The sequence below is a fragment of the Phaethon lepturus genome, unplaced genomic scaffold, assembly GCF_000687285.1.
Source record: "Phaethon lepturus isolate BGI_N335 unplaced genomic scaffold, ASM68728v1 scaffold7707, whole genome shotgun sequence".
NCBI classification, from domain to species: domain Eukaryota; kingdom Metazoa; phylum Chordata; class Aves; order Phaethontiformes; family Phaethontidae; genus Phaethon; species Phaethon lepturus.
This window is the reverse complement of record NW_010551106.1, coordinates 10,430-34,962: the sequence shown is the minus strand read 5'-3', so window position 1 is coordinate 34,962 and position 24,533 is coordinate 10,430. Positions and strand designations below refer to the sequence as shown.

The following is a 24,533-nucleotide window of genomic DNA, read 5'->3' as shown; positions in this document are numbered from 1 at the left end:
GGAAAGAATAATTTGAATTGAGGAGCTGTTTGGAGGGCAGTAAACAAGATGCTCAAAATAGGTTTTGCCCTAACAACTTTTCTCCTATTTTCCAAAGTGTTTTGATGATTTTTAAACTTGATTTATGAAAGATACTGATCAGAATATTTTTAGCTTCAAGCATTCACTAAATAATCTGTTATGCTCCCAGAATATTGGCTTTAAATACCATAGGTTTTTAAAAAACTCAGTGCAGTGAAGTGATTCTCTCAAGATTTTCTTTCTTTAGCTGGAGAAACCTACTGGCTGTGTTTTTTTATATAATCTATATTTGAAAACTTAGCTTTTTTAAGCTAAGAGATGGTGTTATGCAAGTACTAGGAATTAAGATAAAACTGCAAAATGCAACAAAAGAAGCAAACTGAGAATTATTACATCTGTGCACCAGCAATAGCAAGCTAGAAGGAGTTAATGAAAGGCCTTGTTACTTTCCTGGCTGAGGCTAAGCTGCTGATAAGAAAATGGCTGGCATGTGATATTGCAGCTGAAATTGGAAAGGGGCAGCAGATGGGAGACTGCCTAGGAGAGGGTTAGAGAAACTCCAAAAAGAGCAATACTACAAGGAAGACTGCTATGTGAAAAGCAAGAAGGAAGGGGAAGAAATGCTTTCTTCTCATTATGTGCCCTAGCATGTATTACCTTACTGCAAGAAGAAATGTAAAAATGTCAAGATTTATTGAAGCTTGGACTAAGGCTCAAAGCTAGATCTACTGCTCTGAGTTTGGATGAGTCTCCAGGTTGTACAGAAAGATGGGATTAATGATAATTGAAACTCTACTGTGATGGCAACAGGCAGGTGTCACAGGTGTTGGTGAAGCTGTGTAATGGCATCTTCAGAAGATACTCAGAAGCCTTCTTTGCCTTATTGGTTCTGGCTGAGAGCCAGAAGGCTCATGCAGAAGCAGGAGAGGGGAAAGACCGGACTTACTCTTTCCTAGTTTATGTAAAAGTTATTGTGGTAATCTTGCTTTCCTTCATCCTGTCTTAAATTACTTGGATTGTACTTTGATTGGTTCATGTCATACAGGTTTGAAACCGACATAACTGAGATTAAAAAAAAGTCCTCAGTGCAACAGTAGGTTTGATTTTTAGTTGTCTTTCTTATTGTAACTCCAACTTCAATGTCTTTTCCTTCCATCTAGGCCTTGTGTTTATACGATGGGATCACCAATAAACAACAGAGCTCTTTTCCCATGCCAAGAACCACCCGTTGCCTTGTCAACATGGCAAGCCTCAGTCCGAACAGCTGCAGGCTTTATTGTATTAATGAGTGGTGAAAACACAGAAGAACCAGTCCAGCTTCAAGAAGGTGAAATATATTTTTCTATAGCAAATTATTTTCAATAATTTTATAATTAGAAATATAGCTTAGTAAATATATGATTTTTGAAATAACGAAGTTCCTAAACCTTAAAAGCACTTACATATCTATCTGTAATCTCCATATCATTCTGCAGAAAAGTGACCTGCTCAAAGCCTCGAGATAACTTAGTAAGAATTCAAGACACCTACATTTCACTGTGTTACTTCTACTTATTTTTTTCTGTGTTTTTATTCCTTTTAACTTTTCCAAATCTACACTTCACTTGTCATAAATTGGCTTTGTTTAATCACTCTGGAGTTGAATGTTTCATGATGAAGTACCTTATCAGGCTCTTGACAACTTCAGGCCTTGGTAGATAATTAACTTTAAGTTTTAGTTCTCCAGTCTAAGTGTAGCTCAGCATGCCAATGATTAGAAGTGGTCATTGTGTCATACCTGTTTCCTGAAATATATGGAATAGGTGAAGAATATCAGGTCAGTGCCCTGAAAATCTGGTCTTCGGGGGTTTTTTGACATGGGTAGGTCATACCTTGTGCAACAGTAAGCAAGCAATAATTTTTCTTCTGTGTTGTTACACCTTATTCTCTAATCCTCTGTCTGCACAGAGAAGGAAGTTTTTAAGGCCGTTATACACATAGTATGTCTTGCTCCCATTAGTTTTGAGATAATCTGTCAAACAGGGTCTCTAGTGTAAGTAGTTCTGATGAGAAGTAATGTATAGGAAAAGGTTAGAATTAGGTGTTTCTGTGGAAAAAAAAATCTTCTGTTCCCCTTTGAAGAGGCAAGTTTATTCTTCAGCAAAAAAAAAAAAGGTCTCTCTGATTTGAGAACCATCAGTTAATCCATTTTCTTGGAATTGTCTGGTTATTTTTGGCCATATGTGAAGCCTGTTTCAGGCCTGTCTCTGCTGTTGAAATATGGAAAACTGCTATGATGAGCTGCTCAGCTCACTTGGACAATAATACTTTCCTGTCTCAGCATCAAGAAAGCAAGACTATTCTGGACTTCAGACTAGGAGAACAGCTCTGCCATCATTGTTTAATTAGTTTAATCCACACTTAGACCTTGCTAATGAGTTGTTGCTTGTCTGTCCTTCATTGGTGGCTATGTGGTCTGAAATATTAAGAGGGAGAGGATGTTTACCTGAATTTCTAGAAATAGAAACCTTGGAAAAATTTTCAGGCAGTATAAATTGGCATAGGTCAGTTAAAACTGATACTATCTGAGACCAATTAGCGAGTTGAAAAGGCTGTATTGTGAAAGAATTATTTCCTCATTAACATTGTTTTGTCATTCTAGTGTAAAAAAAAATTAAAAATTTATTCTTGGATAAAGAAAAAAACCTAGTTGTGGGGAAAACCATTTTTAAAATGCTGTTGATGGAGTGTTGAGAATGATATAAGGGTGCCATATGGTTAATGATAGCACAGGGGCTTAGTCACCCAAAGTAAGCCTTGTCATCTCATGGAGAACAGAAGGGACTTTTGTTTTAGTCCTTACAGTTGTTGCAGTGGGTCGGTTTATGTTGGTAATTCACGTGTCAGCTTAAAGCTTTATTTGTTTTGTTTTGGGTTTTGTTTGTTTGTTTGTTTAATTTTCCAAAGGCTAACTCAGTATGTTTCCTAAGAACTCTGTGAAAGCAAGAAATACTGTAAGGAGTCTTTAATGGAAAGGCCAGTAAGGAAGGAAATTACTCATTTTAACTTCACTGTGGTAATGAAGTGCTGAATGGAAAGTGTGAAGTGAACTGGGAAGAAACAAATGTAGCATTAAAGCTGGCTCCTTTGGAAGCCATGTGACAATGGCAAAGTTTTGTGCTGAGCTTTACTGTAGAGAAGCAGCAGGAGCACCTACTGCAGCCCTGTCCTTACAGTTTTCCTTCCACCTTGCCTCAAGATGGAATTCCCAAGAGTATGGAAGGTTCTGCTTATGGATCTATGTGATACAGAATTGTTTATGCTAATTTTTATGTCATGATGCAAGGCTTGCTGGGTTTCTTTAAAGGTAGTAGGCATTGTGTTCCAGTAGCTCTTAAAGATTCAGTCATGGATGAGACCCTCATTATCTTGGTGCTTATATACAGTTGGAAATGACAAATCAGTGTTCAAGAGCTGTTTGGAATTGTAAAAATTTACAAAACAGATATAGAGGAAAGAAGGGAAAGGAGCAATATTCTGAGGAATGTCTTAAAAAACAAACCAACCCAAAGCTCAAGTGGTAATCTGAAACCCTGAATAAATTCTTAATGAATTTAGGAATACAAATTCATTAGTTTAATTAGTAGGACTTTTAAGACTTCAGAATGGTCTGTAGTGTTGAATAACCTGTCTCACATAGATCTTTTTAGGCAATTTATCCAACTTAAAATTTTTCTTTACATTTATAAAACACACCTAAAAGCCTTTCAGGATGGCTTCAATTAAAATAACTTTTCCTTGCCAAATTATTTACATACAGTACGCTGTTGCTGTGCTGCATATTTATAAAATCATACATAACTGGCAGAACATGAAAATATATTTTTAAAATTGCAGTTTCTCAGAAGGAATAAGCATTTTGAGTGAATTTATTCTGAGTATAATTACAAGTCAGCTAAATATTTTTTCCTTTAAAAGTCATATTGATAACAAGTGTGCAGGCAGACAATAAGAGAATAGCAAGCAAGGATGATACCTTCACACTTTTAAACAGATTTTCATTCTGCTTCACAGACCTACATCACTAGATGCACAGATGCTGTGCTCCAGTGCATAGCTAGACCAGGTGCACTCACGTGTACAGATTCCTCATTTTCCACTTGTGTTTGCGGGTTTTGGTAATAGTGTACTTTCTCCTGTTATATGCCATTTTTCCATGCTGCCTCCGACAAAAACTATGGCTTGTCCTGTCATTTAAAATAAAGTGAGACCATATTTGTTTGCTGATACATGACTTACTGAAGTACAAATGGTAACTATTCAAGTATGACTTAAAAGCACTTAAAAATACCGCACATTCTTTAAGGAGTACTTAGAGAAGAAAAATTTATCAGAGAAATGCAATTGACAATGCCCTTTGGGAGAGAGCTTCACAGGGAGCACTACGTGTGTGTGTGTGTGTAATGTGAGCCATTTAACCATTGGATTTATTTTTCAACACTTGTCAGTTTTACTTTCCTTGAGCATATTACTGTAACACATAGAAGGTGCAAATATATTTAGTCACAAACACCTTTACATTTGTTTTGATTCATGCTCAAGAAGTAGACATTCAACCATTGAGTTTGAAATCGACTGGCTTGCTTTTTGTGTGGTTACTCTACCATTATGTAGAGTATGTATGCAACCTTGATTTTGGTTCGCCATCTCTGCTTCCAGTGAGAAGGTGTATTCTGTTATTGAGAGGAAATATGGTGCTAGAGGAGCCCCTGCTACTGCTCTGTAACAGACAACAACAACAGTTGCTTTTGTTTGTGGCCCTCTCGCTTTTCACAAGGCAAAACAAAAGAGTCCAGTGCTTGTGTTGATTGACCTCCAACATATATCAGGAACTACAGCATGGGAGTTGACAGTTCCTCAAATGCTACTCATCCCTCTGAGCCAGTGTTGAACTAATGCTTTGGCATGAATGTGAGGGCGCTCTGTGGGAAATTCTGGCTTTCAGATGAGATCAAAGATCTCTACAAGTTACAAAGAGTCTCAGAAGGCTGGAGGGTTCTTCATCCTGGTGCTCCAGCCAAATAGTTGTTTTGGCATAACTACTTAATTAGCTGTAGTTTTATGTATTAGCACTAGCTCTTACTTTTTATATCAAATGCTGTGTGGGTGTCTCTCTTTTTTTCCCTAAAGGCAGCTGAGTTTTTTGGGGTTTAGTAAATCATGAATATCATCTGTATTTTGTGGTGTTTATATTTGTGTTAGTACAAGCTATTTGAGGGAAAATATAAGTGAAAAGACTCTTGATGTTCTTGCATCTGGCATTAACAAGTACTGACTCTCAGGTGTTTCTTCAGTTATAATGGACTCCACAGGACTCACAGGAAGTAGTTACATCATTCATCATTATTATTTCAAGAGAACAAATAAATGGCCTTTAAATCGGTTTTTTGCACAGTTATAAATAGATTATAATTTCCTACCCTTGTTAAATGTAGTCCTAAATTTTGCATGGGATGTTTTCCAGGTATACGTCCTAGAATAGGTGATTGCTATTGCATGGCTTGTGCAATTATGACATGATAGGTTTGCTTTGCAGAACCAAAAAATAAGTTTTTTTTAAAAATTATTTTCAAAATTACCTGTAGAAAATGTTTTAAAAATATTATAATTGCCTGAAATCATTATGTGTAGGAATCAACTTGCTTTTATATTGTCTGGGTGTAAGGAGAGGGTATAAGCATTACGAATAAAAGAACTGAGGTGCACTTCCTCTTTTTTTCCCATTGACTAACCCAAGCATAATCTCTTCTTCATCCCACGGTGTCCTTGCTTAGTCTGAAAATGTTTTTGTGGTACAAAATGCTGGTTTTGTACCACAGCTGGTAGAGAAAGCTGCCTCCCCGTTTCAGCTGCACTGTTTTCTCTTACCCTGGAGGTGGTGCTGTCTCCAAGGTAGCTACTGGAAAGGGGAAGGGGAGAAAAAGGAAAAGGAGCAGCGTGGAGCTTGTGATCCCCATCTGTGCCCTGGGATAGGTCTGAGGTTACAGATGAAGGAAAACAAAACAAAGCCCACTGACCTGAAAAAAGTTAAAGAAAGGAAGTGAAGTTATGGGAGAAAAGGGTAGGCTAGGAGACAGTCTTACCAGTGGTGAGAGGAGAAGACAGAAGATAAATGAGGGTTAGACTCTGTTGGAAACAGTACTTCATGGGTCTTGCCATGAAGAGAAGTGTTGCCAGTATAAAGACCATTTCAGTCACCTGTCAGTGAATGTGCTATAGAGAGAACTCGCTTGTCATTCTAGTGCATGTGATTTCAGTCATTCAAGACAAAACAACTGTGGGATAAATATATAGTTATCCTACATAGTTTTAGAGTATGAATGCAGGGGGCATCTAAAAGTCCTGCAGGAAACAGATTGACACCCAGTTAGATGTGTAAAGACAGTACAAATCTTGGATCTTTTTCTGGGAGTATCCAGAGTTTGCATGGTTTCTGTAATGCTTGTAAAATATAAGTGACTTGGAAAAAACACAAGGATCTGTATGTTAGTTGCTTTTCTTTTCTTTGGGAAATCCTAAATTTAGATAAATCTGAAAACACATACCAAGAAAAACTTAAACTGTCTTTGGTACCTTCACCCTTTTGCAAGGTTTGCTCCAGCCCTGAACAGCATATGTTCGTTGCTAGTTCATGTAAATTTCTGAATGCCATACATGCTGTTCTTCTCTCTGGATTGCTAAACTGATTCCCCATTAATTTTGACATTCTGTTCAAATTACCCTTGTTTTTTAAAAAACCTCTATGATCTTGCTTGCTCTACCCATCTTGCTAAACTTGCTGCTCACTCTAACCCTCTCTGCTCCCTCTGTTTGCACAGCATAGGTCAACACCTTGTCCTTTTAGACAATCTCCTCACTGTTGCGGGAGGCTTTTCCTTTACACCTCCTGCCATCTAGAACAGTTTTCTGTGACTGTCTTTTGACTTTAATGCTTGTGTCAGAACTCAGTTGAAAACACATTACTATTTTTCCATAACAATTCCTCAAATTTTCACTCTTCCTTTGCTGCTATTTAACTCTTAAGGTTTTCCAATCCACATAACTGCATGGAGCATTTTGTAATGCTTTGTATGTAACAGATGCTACACAAAATGAAGTATTGTAGATTACCTTTGGGCCTTTTTTTGCATGCATTTAAGTCAATGGTAAAGCTGCTTTTAACTTCAGTGTGTGCAGACTTTGGCCTCTAGCACAATTATATCAATGAAACTCTCTAGATGAGGAGTTTGGTATTTCAACATAATAAATTGTTGCTGTACCGGGTGACCTCTTTCTTTTGAGGTGGCATTTGCATGCCGTGGCTCATTTGTAGCTTTGATAATTAATAAAAAAAAAAAGGCGAGGGGGAGCAGAATTTGGCAAAACAGTTATCCTCTTTGTTCCTGATGTGTGTGAGGCAAAAAATTCCTTCTGCTCACAAACTGACAGGAGATTAGGAAAATTACAGGAGTAATATATGTTCACCTGACCATACAGACAAAAGGTTTTTGATGGTAGCAGTGAATATTGCCAAAACTGGAATGGACTCTTTGGACAGCTTGACCTTCTGTGGTCATTAAGGTAGGAAACCCAGAGATGCTTTGCTGCAGTTGTTTATTTCCTTTCTTCTGTGCCTTGTGGCCTCCACTGGATTGTTTTTTTTTCTTTTTTTTTCCTTTTGACAGTGTTCCATAGCCCTAGTCAGAATATTATTGCAAAAGAACAAATATTAATATTCTCTTAAAATAACCTGTTTGTATGTTTTCACAGTTGCCACAGCTACAGTTATTTGAACATGATTCAGCAGGTTGTAAGTCATGCTAAGCTTCTTCCAAGAGTAATTAACCTATTAGCATGGTGTAGTAACTGTTTTTGTGACCATAAATGAGAACTTGAATGTGACCCTTTTTCAAGGGACAAATGGAAAATCTAGGCAACATTTAGATTAATGAAAAGTATGCCATCCTAAAACATCCTCTAGTTTATCCAAGCATGTTCATGGATAGTTATCCTATACCATGCTCCTTGTCTTCCAGCACTGTGTTCACATAATGATAAGATTTACCATCTTTTTGCCTTTTAATAAACTCTCTAATCTTGTTTTAGCAGCTCCTGGATTATCATGACCAAATCATTGACTTAGGTAATATCCCATCTAATTCTAAGCTTTGATTTCTCACTGCCTAGTTGGCACATCATGTATCTCAGATTGCCAGGTCCAAATCACAAGCGCTAGTCTTTTTTAGAACTTGACTATCAGTTTGGTACTGTCCACAACACAAAGAAAAGATTTTGTTTTGTACGAGATAGTACAGTGAAGACAAAACCATAAGGGGGTTGATCCAGGGTTGAAAGAGTTAAATTTTAATCTTTTTGTGTGTGTGGATCTAAAGGTGCTATTAAATTTCACATTAGATACAATTCTTGGGCAGTAGCACTGAAATCATGTTAAGTTGCATTAATAACATCCTACATATGGATTATTTATTTATAGATAAAGACATCAGCAGATAGAGGAAAGTTGCAGGTGTAAGTAAACAGTGCTGGATCCCTGGTGATTACATATGACTGCTTTTACACGTCTCAGTGAAATTATTTTTCTTTCCTCCACAAAAATACCAGGATATAAGGTGTGAGTTTGGCCCAAAATCTCAGGTACATAAAAATGTCAAGTACTGAATGTGTGCTGTGCCTGATGAGTCTGTACCAATGTTCTTTTTATTTACAGGTATCTTGAGCTGGTACTACTATGTGACTATGCCGATGCCAGCATCCACCTTTACTATTGCTGTGGGGTGCTGGCAGGAAGTTAAACAGAAGTCCTCCACAGCTGCTATCCAAACAAACATTGAATTTTCCTTGCCATCTTCACAAGCTAATTTCAGGTTGGTGTTTAGAATACTGTTGAAAAATGAGATATATGGGTGGCATTTTCATTTACTCTGTGGAATGTGAAAATGAATCATATTAGTCCAGGAATCAAAACAGAACTTCTTTAATCTGAACAGAAAAATCTTGACAGGAAAATAATGCATTATTTCATGGTTAAAGGTGTATTTCTTTTTATGTGAAAACAAGCTGCTTAGTGAGCAACAGGGTTAATAAATCCCAGTGTCCTCTGGATTTACATCCTGTGTTTCTTAATGCCCTGCTGCAGCCTTACCAGGTCCTTCCTTGTTTCTTACAATGCCTGGCTGTAAGATCTTTCATGTTACTACACTTGGTCCGTTCTGGATACCTAATGCCCACTACTGCAATATTACCTACTCACTCGCTTTTTTCTTCCTGTCGAGTCCCAACCGAGAGTTAGAGATGGCCTGTGCAGGGTTTTTTTTCTGGGGTGTTGTGTGCTGCCTGGGTACATGAAAGACCTGTTGCAGTGGTGCCATAAAATAAATTTGGACCAATGATTCTTTTCAATAAAAAATACCCTGTTATCTAGTACATGCAGTGGCTACTTAGCTGTCTTTCACCAAAGTCATAGAAACATAATTATTTTGGATACATCTCTTCCTCCTTCCAATCTAGTCAAAACTGCTAATTGAATTTAATTTATTACAGAGTGATGGATGAACAGAACAATACTATATAGGCCTGCAAATGAGATTTGAAGCTAAAAATTAAGTCTCTGGAGAAACGGCACTTGTTTCCACATGTATTCATCATAGTTAGCCGAAGTCTCAGACATGGCATTTGATTTCCTTGCATATTGCTCTCAGTTTTTCAAATTCAGAGTCATAGAATCACAGAACAGCCCAGGTTGGAAGGGACCTTGAAAGATCATCTGGTCCAATCTTTTGTGGGAGGAGGAGCTTAGATGAGGCTATCACCACTCATTGCCCCTTGTCTTCTCCATGTGGCTCCTTGTGAAGAGAGAGCCTCTGTCTCCTTTGTAGGTGCCCTTTAAGTACTGGACTACTGTGGTGAGGTCCCCCCGAGCCTTGCCTTCTCTCCCCCCATCTCCTCCTCTCTCCTCCCCTCCCCCTCCCTCTCTACCCATCTCTCCTCTCCTCCCTCTCCCCTCTCTTGTGTTTCTCATTTCCCTCCCCCATCCATCTGGTGTCTCTCCTCTGTACCTTATCTCTCCTCTCTCTTCAGTCTCTTTCCCCCTGCCCCTTTTATCCCTCCCTGCCGCCATCTTCTCTCTCTTTGCTCCTCTCCCCTCTCTCTCTTCTCTCTTCTCAGAAAAGGCCTAACTTCTCAGTCTTTCCTCACAGGGTGGGTTCTCTAGCCTTTTGTTCATTTTCATGGCCCTCTTTTGGATGCTCTCCAGTCTGTCTTTCTTGAACTGTGGGGACCAGACTTGGACACAGTATTCCAGGTGTGGTCTTACCAGTACTGAGCAGAGTGGGGTGACCATATCTCTACCTCTGCTAGTAATGCCCCTGTGGATGCAGCCCAGATCTGATTTGCCTTTGCCGCTGCAGAAGCGCACTGCTGACACATTCAGCTTGTGGTCCACCAGGAACCCTTTCAGCAAGGCTGCTCCCCACACACACAGATGCTAGCCTGTGCTGGGCTCTTCGGTTATGTCATTCCAGGTGCAGGACTTTCCACTTGTCTTCATTGAACTTCACACCCTTCTTGCTAGCCCACACTTCTAGCCTGTCCAGCTCTCTCTGTAAGATGGCTCTCCCTTCTGATGTGTTCACCTCACCACCCAGTGTGGTGTCATCAGCAAATCTGGTGGGGGTGCTTTCGATCCCACCGTCTAGGATGCTTGTGAAGATATTGAGCAGGGTGAGGCCCAGCACTGATCCCTGGGGGACTTGTGACAGACTGCCAGCCTGAGTAAAACACATGGATCACCACTCTCTGAGTGTGGCCTGTGAGTCAGTTTCTCAGATTTCCTACTCATCTTGCAGACCCTCCATCCAGTCTGTATCTTGCCAGTTTGTCCAGGAGAAGGCAGCAGGAAACTGTGATGAATGTTTTGCTGAAGTCCAGGCAAACAATATCCACTGCTGTCCCCATGTCAACAGATAATGTTATTTTGTAAAAGGCGATCACATTAGTCAGGCTGTAAGTATTTCTTCTATTATGCAATTAGAAACCTAGCTGAAACAGTACTTCATAGAATCATAAAATCTCTGGGCTGAAAGGGACCTTTTAAGGTCATCTAGTCCAACCCCTGCGCAATGAGTCGGGACATCCTCAACTAGATCAGGTTGCTCAGAGCCCCGTCCAACCTGACCTTGAAGGTTTCCAGGGTTGGCGCATCTACCACCTCTCTGGGCAACCTGTGCCAGTGTTTTACCACCCTCATTGTCACAAATTTCTTCCTTATATCTAGTCTAAATCTGCCCTCTTTTAGTTTAAAACCATTACTCCTTCTCCTATCGCAACAAGATCTGCTAAAAAGTCTGTCCCCATCTTTCTTATCAGCCCCCTTTAAGTACTGGAAGGCTGCAATAAAGTCTCCCTGGAGCCTTCTCTTCTCCAGGCTGAACAACCCCAACTCTCTCAGCCTGTCCTCACAGGAGAGGTGTTCCAGCCCTCTGATCATTTTGGTGGCCCTCCTCTGGACCCGCTCCAACAGGTCCATGTCTTTCCTGTGCTGAGGGCTCCAGAGCTGGACGCAGGATTCCAGGTGGGGTCTCACCAGAGCGGAGTGGAGGGGCAGAATCACCTCCCTCGCGCTGCTGGCCATGCTGCTTTGGATGCAGCCCAGGATGCGGTTGGCCTTCTGAGCTGCGAATGCACATTGCCGGCTCACGTCCAGCTTTTCACCCACCAGTACTCTCGAGTCCTTCTCGGCACGGCTGCTCTCCATCCCTTCATTCCCCAGCCTGCATTGACACCAGGTTGCCCCGACCCAGGTGCAGGACCCTACACTTGGCCTTCTTGTTTTAGATAGCTGTTTTGGGCTAATGCTATGTTAACATCAAGACAGTGGAAGTCCCTACCGTTTTGGTAAAGCCAGTGAGACTTTGGAACTTCAGGACCTAGTAGGATTTTATTGGAATTTAAAATAAAAGGATGACACCAAGTTGGGTAGGAGTGTTGGTCTGCTGGAGGGTAGGAGGGCTCTGCAGACGGATCTGGACAGGCTGGATAGATGGGCCAAGGTCAATTGTACAAGGTTTGATAAGGCCAAGTGCTGGGGCCTGCACTTCGGTCACACAATGCTCCAGGCGTGGGGAGGAGTGGCTGGAGGTCTGCCCGGCAGAAAAGAACCTGGGGGTGGTGGTTGACAGCCGGCTGAACAAGAGCCAGCAGGTGGCCCAGGTGGCCAAGAAGGCCAACAGTGTCCTGGCCTGTATCGGAACTAGTGTGGCCAGCAGGAGTAGGGAACTGATAGTTCCCCTGTACTCGGCACTGGTGAGGCCGCAGCTTGAATCCTGTGTTCAGTTTTGGGCCCCTCACTACAAGAAGGACATGGAGGTGCTGAAGCGTGTCCAGAGAAGGGCAACGGAGCTGGTGAGGGGGCTGGAGCACAAGTCTTAGGAGGAGCAGCTGAGGGATCTGGGGTTGTTCAGTCTGGAGAAGAGGAGGCTGAGGGGAGACCTCATTGGTCTCTACGACTACCTGAAAGGGGGTTGTGGTGAGGTGGGTGTTGGTCTCTTCTCCCAAGTAACCAGTGATAGGACGAGAGGAAATGGCCACAAGTTGTGCCAAGGGGGTTTAGATTGGATGTTAGGAAAAACTTCTTTACGGAGAGCATGGTCAAGCATTGCAACAGGCTGCCCAGGGAGGTGGTGGAGTCACCAAAACTGGAAGTATTCAAAAACCATGTAGACCTGGTGCTTCAGGGCATGCTTTAGTGGGTGTGATGGTGTTGGGTTGATGGTTGGACTTGATGATCTTAAAGGTCTTTTGCAACGTTAATGATTCTGTGATTCTGAAGGCTTGCTGCTTGGCTAATTTTGGTTTTAAAAAATTCTAATAAATCTTGAGAATAGGAATTTTTATAGTTTACCTAAGATCAGCAAGACATGCATGTTCAAGCTTATTTTATAGGTTTGATAAGCTTCTAGAAATTGTTTTGTGTTTATTCCTTTACTATTTATATGTTTGTAATATGACTGCCCCTACAGAAATATGCCGTAGATGTTCGCTATATATTCTTCTCTAATGTACAGCACATTCAGTAATAGGTATTTTTATTGATTTGGTGCAAAAGATTATTCTGACAGAGTGTTGATAGAATAAATGAAAGTTTCCATTTTTTCAAAGCTTCTGAAAAAAGGGAAATATTTTTGTAGCTTTTTGTAGCAAAAATTAGTGCAAGTTTTAATCAGTGTGATGGTCACTGTTATAAGCTTATCTGTGTGACTGTCATGGGATAAGTTAATTGGCACAGGTAGTGTGATGTATCTGCAGCAGTTGAGTTAGTGACAGTGGAAGAAACAGAACTAATGTGTTTTGGGAAAAAAAAAAAAGACAAAAACCCCCAAAAAATCCTCTGCAAGTGTGGTATCTATTACGCCTAGACAAAAAAGGACAGCCTAAGTGTACAAGGTTGTTTTGCATTTAATTAGGACATAAAAATCTATGCCCTTAAAAATCTACTCTTAGAGTTATATCCAGTTAATCTTTATTAGGGATTTAGCACAAAGACACTTGTTACTTATTTTAGTCATTGAGACTAGGTAACCAAACCAGCATTATGCACAGTAACAGGCATTTCTAGAAATGGCATGAAATGGATAGGCAAGCAAATGTCATGTAGTGTCTCAGATAAGATAATGGAGATAAACTCTTGAGCAACAGAAAAAAAGAAGGGTTTCGTAAAGAAGTTGTTGAAATATTTAATGTAATTTACGTCCAGGTGCCAGTGAGTTTGACATAAGGAGACTGTATCAAAGAAAATGTTAAATAGAGCTAGGGTGTTAAATAAGTTTCCTATCTCCCTGTGGTTATTAAGGACTTGGCAAGTTTTACAAGAGGTAATGTGCTAGCTTTCATGTTCCTGCCTAATCTCAAGTCTGACAATTAAATACAAAGTGGCATTGTTTTAGAGCAGAAATATACTGGGTTAGACCACCCTTAGAAAAAAAATATGTAATGATGGATGTAGTTTCTTTGCATATGTAATCAATGCAACAGCTCAGAGTCCACTACTTTCACAGAAAGATTTATGTAAGGTGTTAAAGTGTTGACACTTCAGCAAAATGTAGTCCTTTTCTATGTGTTCTCAGTTTGGTTTGTGTGTCAGCACTCACCTGGAGCATGATCTTCCAAATATAAATGCTTTGGGCGATGCCAGGTGCCATAACAATAAGTGCTTTGCCTATGCAGGCATAATAGAACTAGCTTCTTTAAGTTGAAATCTCAAACCAAGGAGAGGCTCTGTGCTGTACAGAAGACAGGCTAGCAGGTGAAAACATGAAGTTTGATTTATGCTTAGATATGAGTCTATTTGGGCAGATAAGTTGTTGTGAAGGTATATGACTCAGTGTACAGGAAGGGTTTGATTTACCCCTCCTTCCTTCCAGCTACAGCTCTGCATATCCCGTAAAAGTAAAGTAATCTTGATCCTAATGTGGTGATCCTAATTTTCAGAAGTCTATGGTGATGAGCCTGAATTGATATCTACTGTTGTTTTTCATTTAAGAAAAAAAAAATCAGTAATAAGTTCCTGGAGAATTTTAGTAACAACAACAGGGGAAAAAAAACCTTTGGAATTTCATTCTAATTGCACTTAATATGTTTGTGTTAATATGTACAATATTTTATTTTCATAGTCAAATTGTGCACATTTCTGGTATCACATTAAACTATTTTTTTCTTTTTTTCTTGTTGTTATTGTCAGATGGCATGAAGAAACCTGTGGTCATGTGGAATATCCTTGCCGTTTCCAAAATCCTGCTGCCAGGTTGCAGGCAGTCATTCCTTATAGAGTCTTTGCTCCCTGGTGCCTTATGGAACTCTGTGAAGAACGTCTACTTCAGCTAATTCCTCAGTGCCTGTCAGCTGCTTACACCACACTGGGTACCCACCCCTTTTCCAGGCTTGATGTTTTGATAGTTCCTTCCAACTTTTCCAGCCTAGGAATGGCTAGGTAAAGAAAATTCTTTGTATCTCATCTCCTGTATTTTGTTAAGACTCCTTTTTATCAGCTAGCTAACAGTGTCAAGTTGCTATCAATATAAAGTTGTTGTGATGTTTGTCTTCAGCCAAACTTAAAACTCTAGTTCTGGCTTCATACTGGTAGGTTTGTTTGCATCCTTGGTGCTATGATCTTTAATTTTAGTTTTAACAGGCTGCAGGGAAGGAAGATAGCAGCTCATTAGATGTGGATCTGAATTTCCTCATTTGCAAAACTTAAGTTCTTTTATTTGTTCTGTTGATTTAAATACTTGATGCTGCTATCATTCTGTCATGTTTTCTTTTGGCATTGATTTTACCATTATGTCTTGACAGAACAAGATCATGTTAAAATCCAGATCTAGAGTTTATTCATAAGCCTTTTGTAATTTATGAGTGATTTATGATTTTATGATTTTTGACTAGAAAGTCAAACACTGGTCTTTGGAAGCTGAGTAAGGATTATATTATCAAGTTTTCATGGAATTGTGGAGAAGAAAAAGCTTAATTAAATATTTTTGGTTTTACAGTATAATTTCCAGTCATACAATCACAATAGAATTTTAGCATATTAGTTGTAAGGCAATGCCTAGCAATGAAAATTCCCTGTTTGCTTTTTATTTTTCTTGAAATTTATATATATTTAAGTTGGTAATGAGATAGTATTTGTTAATAGTAGAGAATAAAACACTATTTTATTCCTTGTTTGCCTAGTGCCAACAGTAGAGTGGATTCATTTAGGCAGATGGACAAAATGTCCGAGGGAAGAATTAAAGGCAAAGCTCTCTTAGAAAGATGAGGACTGAAAGGAAAGGTGTATTCTCAGACTGTTGGTTTTGTATTTTTGAGCTCTTGGGGCAGTTGTCAAGGAGGTCTGATATCTGAAGCAACTTCAACAAATTGCCAGTCCAAGTGCTTAGATGAACCAGAAGTTTATTTCTTTTACAAACTGTATAATTCATCAAATAAGGAAAAATCTTGTTTCATGCTACATGTTTTCTTTCTTGTTTACAGATTTTTTTTTTCTACAGCTTTCCTCTTGCAGTCTTCCTTAGGGATAAAAGTAGAAATTTATGGTGGCATGTAATAATATTGTATAGTTTTTAGGGTGTTTCCTTTTTTTTAAAATGAAGATCTGTAAAATTTAAAACTTAAGCATTCAGTGACCCTTCTCTGTCATGTAAGCCTCATTGCTTTGTAAATATCTTGTACTGGTTACTGAGTTTGCAATGATAGCTCTTTGCTCAATGAACTCTTAAATGAAAGCATGAAGAAATTTACATGAGTCCTGATTGCTTTGGGCAGCTGCCACAGACTATATTCTCTTATGCTTTGCATAGTGGTTTGATTTGGAGGTGTGATGTTGTGTATCATGTTCTTGAAGCCATATGAAATTGGTAGAGCTGCTTAGTGATTTTCTCTGATTTCAAAGGCGTGGTGCTAAAAGGTTGACACAGGTCCCTACGGATCATCACTGTCGTTAAGGAAGAAACTGGCCATTTTACTTACCTGTGTGATAAGAGCAGTGATCAGTGGAACCATGAAGGGCAAGACCCACAAATAGTACAAAATGAAAGAGAAAAGGGAGAGAGATGTCTAGGCCAAAATGACAGCACACAGTAGGAGAACTCTTCAAGATTCAGTTACTGATATGCTACTGCTCTTTGGGAAGTTGTCAGAGCTTCCCCTGCATGTACCTTTCCCAGAATTTATAGGGCAAAGATGCCTGTAGGCTATTCTGTTGCAAAACCATCTGTGGTTATCTGAGTCCAGATTGCATGCTCAGAATATTGTAATTGTGCTTTCTTTGTGAAAGAGATGAGAAAAACCTATGCTTTTATTTCCCTGTACTTCTTCTAACCACTGTCAGTTCCAAGTGATCCATATCATTGAATATAAGTAAAGGATGAAAGAGAGAGCATGCATACTTCCTGATGCTTTTCATTCAACAGTTCATCAAGCCAAGCCCATTCAAATTTTTCAAAATTGAAATAAAGGAATAATTTAAGCTGTTTAAATGTCAAGCTGTATTTGGACAGCAAGAGAAATTATTAAGTGACTCATAATAGCTCGTTTGTTCTTGATTTGTGTGATTTCTCAAATAGAGCCTTCTATATATATAGCAAGCTACTTAAATGGTTAATTCCTGTGCATGCAGTGATAATTACCTAAATGACTTAAGAATAAGCTATATGCAAAACTGTGTCCAAACCCACATGAAAAAAAGTTAGGTATTATCTTGGGTTAAAAAGGGTGCTGTAGTATTTTTTTTTTTTTTATCTTCTAGTCTATCTGTAGCAGTATAAACATAATACAGCATGCCAGCACAAAGAGGCTGTTGTTTTGAGAATTCTAATTGTACTCCTACCTGCCAGGGAAGGAAGCAGTCATAAATCTTAGTCATTATCTGAAGTATCAGGGCTTTGCAGCGCTTGGCACTTTTCTTTGTCTGTTCCTCATTATCTGATACTTACTGTGTTTTTTATATCCTAAAATACTTCCGTTTACTTAGGGAGGATGTTTCCCCAACATTTTAGACTGGTATGGAACTATGATAGCTCATGCATAGAGTGACCTAATTAGGTGTTTGAGGCTGTGTATTCCAGTAGCCACTGCTGTGGGTCAGCTGCATTTCTTCTGAAGTCTGACAGATGCTTTATGAGAGACACTCTAGTTGAAAGCATATGCATTTTACTTATGTTTTCTGTACATCTCTTCCTGTGTTTTTTAATGTGCTGGGGACTTCTGTACGGAAAGGGAACCTTGACTGTATATAATAACTGCAATCATTCCCTCTTGCTTCCTGCAGATCTTTGAAGTTGGAGGATTTAATTTGCACTCTCTTTTCATTCTAACTATTTTAGTTCAAGTGATTCAGTATAGCTTCTCCCAAATTTATGCTAGTAAAAGAAGAATGCGGCCTACATGTCTTTATTGGTGATATTATGTTAAACTGTGCATAAATTAAATGGATAAAGCATTGTGGAACAAATTTGACTAGCTTAAAAGCCAGAGGGTCAGTGCTTCTTGTAGAATTTTGAGAGTTTCATGAACACCTAACAGCACTTAATTGCCTGATTTTAAGTTCTGTCACTAGCAGAAGGGAGGAAATTAAGAGGAAAAGGAGTAGAGGAGTGTGTCAGGCTGCAAACACTCTAGAGCTCCTAATTAGATTGTTCAGGGAAGAGATCCCTGACCTCATGCTACACTGAAAGGTGTGCATCATTCGTGTACTCAGAGAGCTAAGAGGTTAGAAGCAAGAAATTAAAAGTAGCACCATGTTTTGGTGCTCTTGATGATGACATGCTACTCCCTGAAATTGTCATTTGGCATTTAAATTTGCCAATTGTCCTATTGGCATTTAAACAACAGAGTTATTTCACGGTTGCAAATGCTCTCATGTGAGCCAATAGTTACTCATGTGAACAAAGCTGGCTGAAAGACTTCAAATAAAAAATAGGGCCAGTGTTTGCACTCTGTTTCCTGTTTTTTCGCGCTCTTCAAATCAGTTCATTCGAAGTCCAGTTTTGTTGATCACATTTGAAAACGTAGTGTTTCAACATCTCTTCCTGCTGGCCTACAACTCAGTTTCCTTTTCTTTTGGCTAAACCTGAAGAGACTCAGAATTCCTTCTTCTTTTTCATTCCTAAGGGAAACCATTCTTACCAATACAGAGACTCTAGCTTTTTGTACCACCTGAGTCGGTGCATGAGACCTTGACTTCTTTTGCAGCGTTTAATTGTGTAAGAGTTTGGGGTTTTTAATTTTCTTCATGGAAGTAATTTTTTCCTTGATAACCATTGAAGGACTTTCACAGTCATGCCAATCTCTTGTGTTTCTATGGCTTTAGTAACTGCTTACCATCTTCCTACTTCTTTACAGCAGAAGTGCGGGTATTTATTTTACTCTCCTGGAGGTTGTAAACCTTTGTTTGCATTGAGTTGAAGTACTTTTTTTGAAACAATGGTCTTCAAAGTTTTTTGTTTCCAGCACGCATAGTTTAAATAACATAAGATTACTGCTTTTTCTGTTTGAACTAATGTACTTTAGATATACTAGTTTTGTAGTAAGTGCTAGCACAAGGAAAAATTCTTGGGCAAGCACAATGTGTCAATAACTTGAGTAGTCACATCACATGTTGCTGGGAACTGGAAGAGTATGATGAGAAGTGTCCATTGGTATGTACCATGCTCTTAGTTTTCCCTTAAACACTTAGTACTAGTAACTACTGAAAACAGAATAATGGGATAGATGGACTTCTCGTTTTACCTAGTTTGTCTGTTCTTACAGCAATTTTGCCCAGCAGAGCTAGCAAGATACTAACATTTTCAAAACAAAATCCCAATGTTAGGTTGTTTGAATCCTTTTTAGACTCTGAAATTAGTGGCCTCATTTTCAAGTATGCTGGACACCCTTGAAACCCAAATGGTGTTTGATGACAGAAACATAGAGAATGGTTGGCACATATGAAAATCAGGTCAATTTATATAGCTGGCTAAATATAAATTTAGCAACCCAGCTTCCAGTTCCTATTTATAAAGGTCTCAGTCACTCTTCTCCTCTCAGGTAAATGGTCTTTGGTATTTTAAGAGTAAAGAATATCCCTTCAAAACATGGTGTATCAGCAGAACTCCTGAGTCTTTCCAGGTGTTAACATTTTGAACTAAGGTTGTTAACATTTTGAACTGAAAAGGGAGAAGAAAAAAAAAAGGGGGGGGGGGGAAGCCCAAGCAACCTCTTTGATCTGTGCGTCTGTAGCCACCGTTTATCCGATCTGTATGTCTGCAGTGTTCTGATGACAACTGATAAGTCTATAACAAAATGACCCAGGACTATTGGAGGACATCCAAGTATCAAACCTCAATGTGAGTCCTTAGCATTGTTCAGTGCTGCAGAACTGTGACTGACTATTTGCCTTGGCTGTAGAAGCCTTTTGTGAGTGTACTTTGTACAAACGTTTTTGCACAACATTTTCAGTTATGTTAATTTGACAAAATACATGCAAGAGTAATCCTTAAACATGAACTCTTTTAATTCTATTTTTTACATATCACTAGTTGGTTATCCAGACGGAAATAACCATGTACAAAAATTAAAGCAAAAAGTAAAAGTATGGGAAAGAGAAAATTATCTATTTTTTAAACTTATTTTTGATTAATTATGTAGTGGAGAATCTTAACTTGAATCTTACGTACTCACATGTGTATGTGTGGTATTTTTTTCTTTTGATTTTTTTTTTTATATGAGAGACTGCAAATTGCCTGAGATTTTAATTCCTGATCCTGCAAGTAGTTTTGCATGTCCTCAAATTTATATACAAAAGTCCTTTTCTTTTAATTCAAAAGCCATATTTGCATCTTAGTATACTTGTTGGCAGGACCATGACTTGGGTAAACATAAGTGAAATTTGATTTAATGATGCAGGTGACTTCAATGTGATTTAAATTTAAAGAAAAAGAAAAACCTACTGGGCCTAGACTTCCTGGAAATATTTGCAAGTAGTGGTGTTTTGTTGGTTGTTCTTTTTTTTTAATAGAATTTGTAGCTTGAAATCCACAGCAGAGTCCACCTAGGGAGAAATCATGTCTGTCCTTGTGCTTCTAAGATGAATAATCAAGTAGGATATTTATCTAAAAATATCATTAAATCCATCCATAATTGCAAACAGAAGTGCTAAAACAGGATTGAGCATGAACCATTTTCTTAACCCTAGGTTCTGTTTTTCAGTCCTGTTTTAGATGACCACCTCTGCTGAGTTCTTTAAGAAAGGATGCAAATTACCAATTTTTTATTTCCAGAGGCAGTTTTTATGGTTGGCTTTTTTTTGTGTGGAAAATTACCTATTTTGTACATCACACACAAATAAGTAAACATTGTTTATTTTAGTATTGTGGAAATTATCTATGAAATCCATGTTGTCTAGGGTACAAAGACTACCATAGAGAGTTATAAATACCGAGATTTATTTTGATTTACATGGGGTTCCTTTTGAGTAGTAGCTGTTCTGTTAGATAGTGGCATGTTTGCTAGCCTCACACACTCTGTTTCAATGCTGCTGTAAATAATAGTTCAGTATACACCTATGTTTAGCAAAGGTACTCTAGAGATTTGCCCTGCGGAATGGAGAGGGAAAAGTGTGGTACTAAGTTGGGGAGACTTTCTGAAAGAGGGAAAAAGTTGGGTATCTATTTAAAATGTTGGTTTTCTTTTTGATACTAGAAAGGCGGTCAATCCTGGATGACATAATACTCAAAATTCACTATAGGCTATATGGGCTATAACCTACAATCAGTTTTGAATTCAAAGAGATGTTGGATCCATCTTCCAGACGTCTAAATACATAGCTCATTATATTTCACTTTAGCCTTTTCTTCCTCAAATTTGTCACTGTCCTAGGAATTTGGATTCAGTTTTTAGTGCTATAGAATTTAATTAGAATTTTAATGAATCTAATACTAATCTACTGACAGGGTAACAATATAGTAATTTTTACTTTTCCTTAAGCACTGCCTTACTATTTAAAAAAAAAAAGCTATTCAAAATTCATCCCAGTTGGAGTCTTAGCTATGATAGCATTAATTCAGAGTAAGTGCCTGTACAACACAAGTGTATGAACTTACTGGTATTTAGATGTTGAGAACATTTTCTGACTCTTAGCTGGAGCCTGAGGTGTAATTTGCTACCACTGCAATCACAGTCCTTCATCCAGTTGTCATTTTGGGATCAAAACAGGATTTGGAGTACTTCTGGCACAATCTATTTCTTTACTAATGTGCTGAGCTGCCTTGCTGGTCTATTAACTCTTAACAGATGTTCTTTTGAATGTAAACCTGCAAAAAGAATAAAAAAAGTTCATTTCTTCATGGAAAGCAAAATTTGTTTTTCATCATTTTATAAAATTGCTTCAGTCAGATAAATATTATTACTTCAAATAAATGTCAGAAATAAGATTGATTATTCCTAAGAAGATGTCCTTTTTCCCCTTCAGAATTATATTTAAAAGATTAATGAAGCTAAGAGATTTCTTACCTTCAATACCTGTTTTTTTCTTTTTAGTTTCCTGAAAATAAGTACTTACAAGATAGGGAGTTCTTTAATTTTAACTTGGCAAATAGGCTTTCATGTGCTTTGAATGGCACTGGAAAACAACATGGCTGTTTCTTTTAAATAAAGAGGTTTGTATAAGGTCAAACCTCTTACATTTAAGGACCTCATTTAAGGTATACAAACCTCAAGGTTTGTATAAGGTAGCTTTTTAAGCCAGACACGATCTGCTTTTATATTGGCATCTTCACTGATGTCAATTCTGTTTAACTGCTGCAGCACACTGAGAAAAGAGAATAAAAGGTTAAGCACTTTATCACAGTCAAAGTGGGATGTAGAAGTTACCTGCTTTCGTTTTTATTGACTGTTTACCTCTTCCCACCACCTAACAGCCAAATTGTTTTGCACTATGTCTTATGACACCATAAAAATAAAAGGCAGTTGATGTTCTAGAACTGCACATTTTGTGTATAAGACATGAAACTGTATTAGGGGAAGCCTTGTTTCTTTAATTTGTGGGATATCTACATATTCTAAACGTGGGGGGGAGGGGTGTGAAGAATAAAAATTGACTTTGGATTTTTTCACCATCCTTTTTGCAGTGCCACAGCAATAGCTCCTTTTATACTTAATCCCTAAAGGGCGATTATTCAAATGGCCTGTATAACCACCACAGTTCAGATCGTGGTGTGCTTTTGCTTTAGTGTGATATCTCAGTGTAACATCTGTGCAAGGGTGTATATTGTTTTCCTTCCAGTGGCAGCAGCATAAAGCAGAAAACAATTTAGTAGTATACTAAAACTATGGAAGCAACTATTGCAGTGTAAGTTGGATTGAAAAGGCCCTACAGCAATGTAAATTCCATGCTCTGAAACTAAATTTTGAATTGAAACCAAATTTCGGAATACTGCCTGGTATAATCAGCAGTCTGTGCTGGACCATGCATAGGTCCTCAACTCAGCAGGACCCATATGATCTTGTTGCCTATGTATTATATCAATCTGTCAGTCATTACTTCCTTGCTTTTCAATTGTAAGATTGCTGCCTCTTCATGGACACAAAAATGTAGGAGCTGAGTTCACAGTATGGCATCACAGCTATCTCTGATGAGACTTCTTCAGTTGTTTCAGTCATCCATTCACTGTGCTATCTGGGAGAAAGACTAACATGAGGACCTTGCTGATCTAGAAAGTGTCTATCACCAAATCTTAGCAGGTAAACTCAGAAAAGTACTATTGCTCCTCTTTTTTGAAAAACATGGTAAAGTGGTAAAAAGTGGGAAAACGGGTAAAACAATGGTAAAACTGTCTTGAGTATCATTGATGGTGGTAAAAATGATGAGAAGTATCTGAAACCCATTGTCCTGCCTTTAGACCACCTTAGAGGACACAAACCTGATCATCCAGCTTTGCATGTACAAACTACATCTGTGTTTCAAAACAAAAACAACTCACTCTTCAACCCCGGCCACTGAGCCCACTGTCATCTGGACTTCTGAAACGTGTCCTTCCTTATAATATACACCTTAAGTGAGCCTCTGCTATGGAATGTATTAATTAACCATCCAGATGTGTATTTACAGTATCAGGGGGTTTCTTTTGCATTTCTGGTAGTTTTCTGTAGAGTTTTCCAAGTGTTTTTAGAAGGCAAGATACAATATTTACCTGTCTTAAGATGCTTCACTTCTTGGATAGTACTACAAGAAGATAACATCTCAGTCACCGATTACAGACCAAAACTAAACCAAAAAGGGATGTTTTAGACCATATGAATTTACTTGTGCTTCAAATATGCAACTTTAAATAGTTGTCATTTGTAGTTTTATGAGATGAATAGGGAATATTGTTTTAGGAGTTTAAAAATCATTTGCTTCTTTTTCTGTATGGCATATGAATTGCTAAAAGGACTTTTGGCCAGTGAAACTTTTATCTGAGTTTACTGAAGAGGTAGGACCTGCACTGCTATTAGAAAAGCACTCAAAAATACGTATCTTTATTAGGTAAACATTCTTAAAATTGGCTCTTGTACAGAAATTCACTTACTTCAAATGAGCAAAATAAATGTTACCTTGTCTAGAATAAACCTCATAAGATATCCCATTACTTTAAACTGAGGCCTTATTGGAACATGAACTGATTCCCTCTTCCTTCCCTCCCTCCCGCTTGGCTTTAGCCACAACAAATATCATTTCTTCTTGTAGTAACTGGAGAGTTCATGGGGCTCTTTTGATGATACTGTAGAAAAGTAACTGCATGTTATTAAATTCTGGGATCGGAATTACTGCAGAGCCTACTAGCATCATTGTAGCTAAGGGTGCCTAAGCATTTCTAATGTAAACTTGTATTTCAGTGGTTTATAACTGGATGTAAAGACTTGTTCCCAGTTTACAGCTGCCATAAAATGGTCTGGCTCGGGAAAAG

The 24,533-nt window shown here is 38.5% G+C and overlaps 1 protein-coding gene across 1 annotated transcript in view; it reads left to right on the top strand.

Moving 5' to 3' along the window:
- The window catches only part of LOC104623627 (chromosome unknown open reading frame, human C9orf3), a gene marked incomplete at its 3' end in the record, with an annotated part of 26,351 nt that extends 11,308 nt beyond the window's left edge, over positions 1 to 15,043 (top strand). The window contains exons 2-4 of the mRNA XM_010290772.1: positions 1,182 to 1,348; positions 8,768 to 8,924; positions 14,795 to 15,043. Coding sequence (XP_010289074.1) covers positions 1,182 to 1,348; positions 8,768 to 8,924; positions 14,795 to 15,043 — 573 coding nt within the window. The remainder of the gene's footprint in view (positions 1 to 1,181; positions 1,349 to 8,767; positions 8,925 to 14,794) is intronic.
- Between the last annotated feature and the right edge of the window lie 9,490 nt (positions 15,044 to 24,533).